Source organism: Cherax quadricarinatus, chromosome 38, assembly GCF_038502225.1.
Source record: "Cherax quadricarinatus isolate ZL_2023a chromosome 38, ASM3850222v1, whole genome shotgun sequence".
Classification (NCBI taxonomy): domain Eukaryota; kingdom Metazoa; phylum Arthropoda; class Malacostraca; order Decapoda; family Parastacidae; genus Cherax; species Cherax quadricarinatus.
Window position 1 is genome coordinate 15,577,214 of NC_091329.1, and position 6,079 is coordinate 15,583,292.

The 6,079-nt window shown below is 45.0% G+C and overlaps 1 protein-coding gene across 1 annotated transcript in view; it reads right to left on the minus strand.

Moving 5' to 3' along the window:
• LOC128693022 (interference hedgehog) overlaps nt 1-5,433 on the minus strand; it is a 208,879-nt gene extending 203,446 nt beyond the window's left edge. The window contains exon 1 of the mRNA XM_053782486.2: nt 4,978-5,433. Within this exon, the coding sequence (XP_053638461.2) occupies nt 4,978-5,065 (88 nt within the window). The 5' untranslated portion in view covers nt 5,066-5,433. The remainder of the gene's footprint in view (nt 1-4,977) is intronic.
• Between the last annotated feature and the right edge of the window lie 646 nt (nt 5,434-6,079).

Genomic DNA, 6,079 nt, shown 5'->3' on the forward strand with positions numbered 1-6,079 from the left:
GTATGTATGTATGTATATATGTATGTTTGTGTGTGTGTGTGTGTGTGTGTGTGTACTCACCTAGTTGTACTCACCTAGTTGAGGTTGCAGGGGTCGAGTCCAAGCTCCTGGCCCCGCCTCTTCACTGGTCGCTATTAGGTCACTCTCCCTGAACCATGAGCTTTATCGTACCTCTGCTTAAAGCTATGTATGGATCCTGCCTCCACTACATCGCTTCCCAAACTATTCCACTTCCTGACTACTCTGTGGCTGAAGAAATACTTCCTAACATCCCTTTGATTCATCTGTGTCTTCAGCTTCCAACTGTGTCCCCGTGTTGCTGTGTCCAGTCTCTGGAACATCCTGTCTTTGTCCACCTTGTCAATTCCTCTCAGTATTTTGTAAGTCGTTATCATGTCCCCCCTATCTCTCCTGTCCTCCAGTGTCGTCAGGTTGATTTCCCTTAACCTCTCCTCATAGGACATACCTCTTAACTCTGGGACCAGTCTTGTTGCAAACCTTTGCACTTTCTCTAGTTTCTTTACATGCTTGGCTAGGTGTGGGTTCCAAACTGGTGCCGCATACTCCAATATGGGCCTAACGTACACGGTGTACAGGGTCCTGAATGATTCCTTATTAAGATGTCGGAATGCTGTTCTGAGGTTTGCCAGGCGCCCATATGTTGCAGCAGTTATTTGGTTGATGTGCGCTTCAGGAGATGTGCCTGGTGTTATACTCACCCCAAGATCTTTTTCCTTGAGTGATGTTTGTAGTCTCTGGCCCCCTAGACTGTACTCCGTCTGTGGTCTTCTTTGCCCTTCCCCAATCTTCATGACTTTGCACTTGGTGGGATTGAACTCCAGGAGCTAGTTGCTGGACCAGGTCTGCAGCCTATCCAGATCCCTTTGTAGTTCTGCCTGGTCTTCGATCGACTGAACTCTTCTCAACTTCACGTCATCTGCAAACAGGGACACCTCGGAGTTTATTCCTTCCGTCATGTCGTTCACAAATACCAGAAACAGCACTGGTCCTAGGACTGACCCCTGTGGGACCCCGCTGGTCACAGGTGCCCACTCTGACACCTCGCCACGTACCATTACTCGCTGCTGTCTTCCTGACAAGTATTCCCTGATCCATTGCAGTGCCTTCCCTGTTATCCCTGCTTGGTCCTCCAGTTTTTGCACTAATCTCTTGTGTGGTACTGTGTCAAACGCCTTCTTGCAGTCCAAGAAAATGCAATCCACCCACCCCTCTCTCTCTTGTCTTACTGCTGTCACCATGTCATAGAAATCCAGTAGGTTTGTGACACAGGATTTCCCGTCTCTGAAACCATGTTGTCTGCTGGTGATGAGATCATTCCTTTCTAGATGTTCCACCATTCTTCTCCTGACAATCTTTTCCATGATTTTGCATGCTATACATGTCAGTGACACTGGTCTGTAGTTTAGTGCTTCATGTCTGTCTCCTTTTTTAAAGATTGGGACCACATTTGCTGTCTTCCATGCCTCAGGCAATCTCCCTGTTTCGATAGATGTATTGAATATTGTTGTTAGGGGTACACATAGCGCCTCTGCTCCCTCTCTCAGGACCCATGGAGAGATGTTATCTGGCCCCATTGCCTTTAAGGTATCTAGCTCACTCAGAAGCCTCTTCACTTCTTCCTCGGTTGTGTGTACTGTGTTCAGCACATGGTGGTGTACCCCACCTCTCCGTCTTTCTGGAGCCCCTTCTGTCTCCTCTGTGAACACTTCTTTGAATCTCTTGTTGAGTTCCTCACATACTTCACGGTCATTTCTTGTTGTCTCTCCTCCTTCCTTCCTTAGCCTGATTACCTGGTCCTTGATGGTTGTTTTCTTCCTGATGTGGCTGTATAACAGCTTTGGGTCAGATTTGGCTTTTGCTACTATGTCGTTTTCATATTGACGCTGGGCCTCCCTTCTTATCTGTGCATATCCGTTTCTGGCTCTATGACTGCTCTCCTTATTCTCCTGGGTCCTTTGCCTTCTATATTTCTTCCATTCCCTAGCACACTTGGTTTTTGCCTCCTTGCATCTTTGGGTGAACCATGGGCTCATCCTGGCTTTTTCATTATTCCTGTTACCCTTGGGTATAAACCTCTCCTCAGCCTCCTTGCACAGTGTTGCTACATATTCCATCATCTCATTAACTGGCTTCCCTGCCAGTTCTCTGTTCCACTGAACCTCATTCAGGAAGTTCCTCATTCCTGTGTAGTCCCCTTTCCTGTAGTTTGGTTTCATTTGTCCTGGCCTTCCTGCTTCCCCCTCCACTTGTAGCTCTACTGTGTATTCGAAGCTCAAAACCACATGATCGCTGGCCCCAAGGGGTCTTTCATATGTGATGTCCTCAATATCTGCACTACTCAAGGTGAATACTAAGTCCAGTCTTGCTAGTTCATCCTCTCCTCTCTCTCTTGTAGTGTCCCTTACGTGTTGGTACATGAAGTTTTCCAATACCACCTCCATCATCTTAGCCCTCCATGTATCTTGGCCCCTATGTGGCTCCAAGTTCTCCCAGTCGTTCTCCTTGTGGTTAAAGTCACCCATGATCAGTAGCTTTGCCCTGCATGCATGAGCTCTTCTGGCCACTGCAGCCAGTGTGTCAACCATCGCTCTATTGCTCTCGTCATACTCTTGCCTTGGCCTCCTGCTGTTCTGTGGTGGGTTATACATCACTGCAATTATCACCTTGGGACCACCAGGTGTGTGTGTGTGTGTGTGTGTGTGTGTGTGTGTGTATGTAAGTATGTGTATGGGTATGTATATATATATATATATATATATATATATATATATATATATATATATATATATATATATATATATATATATATATATATACGTATGTTGCTGACTCCGCATTGTCTGATTAACTTGATTATGAGTTAATTTCTTTATAATTTACCATAAGTTTAAATTTATGTAATGTAAGGAATTTACATTATTGCATTTTACACAAAAGACTTAGATTTTGCCATCGAAGAGGCTAGTTATATACCCATCCTGTGGAGGGTAGAGGCTAGTTTACTGTGCACTCCATACCCATCCTGTGGACGGTAGAGGCTAGTTTACTGTGTACTCCATACCCATCCTGTGGAGGGTAGAGGCTAGTTTACTGTGCACTCCATACCCATCCTGTGGAGGGTAGAGGCTAGTTTACTGTGTACTCCATACCCATCCTGTGGACGGTAGAGGCTAGTTTACTGTGTACTCCATACCCATCCTGTGGACGATAGAGGCTAGTTTACTGTGCACTCCATACCCATCCTGTGGAGGGTAGAGGCTAGTTTACTGTGCACTCCATACCCATCCTGTGGACGGTAGAGGCTAATTTACTGTGCACTCCATACCCATCCTGTGGACGGTAGAGGCTAGTTTACTGTGTACTCCATACCCATCCTGTGGACGGTAGAGGCTAGTTTACTGTGTACTCCATACCCATCCTGTGGACGGTAGAGGCTAGTTTACTGTGTACTCCATACCCATCCTGTGGACGGTAGAGGCTAGTTTACTGTGTACTCCATACCCATCCTGTGGACGGTAGAGGCTAGTTTACTGTGTACTCCATACCCATCCTGTGGACGGTAGAGGCTAGTTTACTGTGTACTCCATACCCATCCTGTGGACGGTAGAGGCTAGTTTACTGTGTACTCCATACCCATCCTGTGGACGGTAGAGGCTAGTTTACTGTGCACTCCATACCCATCCTGTGGAGGGTAGAGGCTAGTTTACTGTGTACTCCATACCCATCCTGTGGACGGTAGAGGCTAGTTTACTGTGCACTCCATACCCATCCTGTGGACGGTAGAGGCTAGTTTACTGTGTACTCCATACCCATCCTGTGGAGGGTAGAGGCTAGTTTACTGTGTACTCCATACCCATCCTGTGGACGATAGAGGCTAGTTTACTGTGCACTCCATACCCATCCTGTGGAGGGTAGAGGCTAGTTTACTGTGCACTCCATACCCATCCTGTGGAGGGTAGAGGCTAGTTTACTGTGTACTCCATACCCATCCTGTGGACGGTAGAGGCTAGTTTACTGTGTACTCCATACCCATCCTGTGGACGGTAGAGGCTAGTTTACTATGTACTCCATACCCATCCTGTGGACGGTAGAGGCTAGTTTACTGTGTGCTCCATACCCATCCTGAGGAGGGAAGAGGCTAATTTACTGTGTACTCCATACCCATCCTGTGGACGGTAGAGGCTAGTTTACTGTGCACACCATACCCATCCTGTGGACGGCAGAGGCTAGTTTACTGTGCACTCCATACCCATCCTGTGGACGGTAGAGGCTAGTTTACTGTGCACTCCATACCCATCCTGTGGACGGTAGAGGCTAGTTTACTGTGCACTCCATACCCATCCTGTGGACGGTAGAGGCTAGTTTACTGTGCACTCCATACCCATCCTGTGGACGGTAGAGGCTAGTTTACTGTACTCCATACCCATCCTGTGGACTGTAGAGGCTAGTTTACTGTGTACTCCATACCCATCCCGTAGAGGGTAGAGGCTAGTTTACTGTGCACTCCATACCCATCCTGTGGATGGTAACGTAAGATTACTTGGACACAAAAATGGTGACAACTGTTGACACGTCAACCAAGACTTTCATCAGTATGGCAGCTTTAACAAGGTTATATATCCAGAGATGTTGTATACATGTAGTTATGATACATTAACCTACGATAACCAAATCTAGGTAAACAGTATGATTTACTTAGGCTTATTTCACAGGTGTTCACAGGTACGTACGACAGTCTCATTAAGAGAGAAAAGTCATTACTTATTACTATGATACTCATGTTAGAAAATATAAACATAAAGGTCACAGAGCGCCTTGGGAACACCAGGTTATCAACGTTGATCACAAGCACGTTATCTAAATATTCTTGGATCAAGAGCCCCCTCACCAGCATCCAGGTACCCCACTCTGAAGGATTAAGTTTTTTTTTAACAGATGAACTCTTGTGACACTTACCCTTGAGGATTATATAAGAGTGAAGAGCAGGAGTAATGTTAAGTATGGTGGTGATGGCTGGACCGCCTCTAGGGCACCACCTCACCATACACTAACACTCTACCAACTTATTTAAACACCGGCATCTCCATCACACGCTTATAACTCAGCGTGCCTTGCTGTTTCAAGAGCCTGTGTGCTTGTTGTTTCCATTTAATAAACTGGCAATTTGATTAAGTTTGATTTCAGATGTTGACAAGAGGATACTCGTGTCAGGAGTCAACCCTCAACACTCAAATGTTCATTATTTTAATAATTTCTTATAATTTTCTAAGATGGCAGTTTTTGCGTGAAGTTCTCTTCATTGGTGAAAGGTATAGCGTGTTAATATTTTTTCTAGAGACTCTAATGAACGTGACAGAAGGAATTGTATTCAAGAGTTGCGGAGCAGCGAGCAGCATATTCCCACTACCACAGGTAATACTGAACTTCTAACATCTCCCAGAAATATTTTGTATATCTGATGCTGACAATAGATCGTACAGGTGCCAATGTAAATAAACAACCCTTTCCTACCAGCCAACCGTAAAATTATTTATATCATTGATAACAATATGTATTAATAAAATCTGAATTTAGATATCTGTAGTAATAGTGAAACAGAAAACAGAATAATTAGTTTATGGAGAGTGAGAGTGATGTTCGTGTGTGTGGCAGTGTTGTGGTGGGCCGGGCGGCAGCAAGGCAGCGCAGGAAGGATGCGCACAACTCTCAAGATCACACAGCAGCATCTTACCTCTCTCATGTTATACATTATTTTATCCATTACAGTATTATATTTAAGTTGTCAAGTATATATAGCTCTAAGCATAAGACCAGGTAAGTCGTGTGATAATACAGATCTCATATTTTTCTACGAGTTAAGAGTCAAATATGAGTGTTATGGCTTAGTAGGGAACACACAGGAAAAAATAATACCCAGATTGTAACTATCCTGGTTACAGTGAACTTATGTGCATAATTTTTGTGTACAGTGAGCCTGACTACAGTGAACTTAGCTACAGTGACGGGGGAGGGAGAAATGACCCGTGGCTTTCCTCTCATCACACACGCTGACGAGATT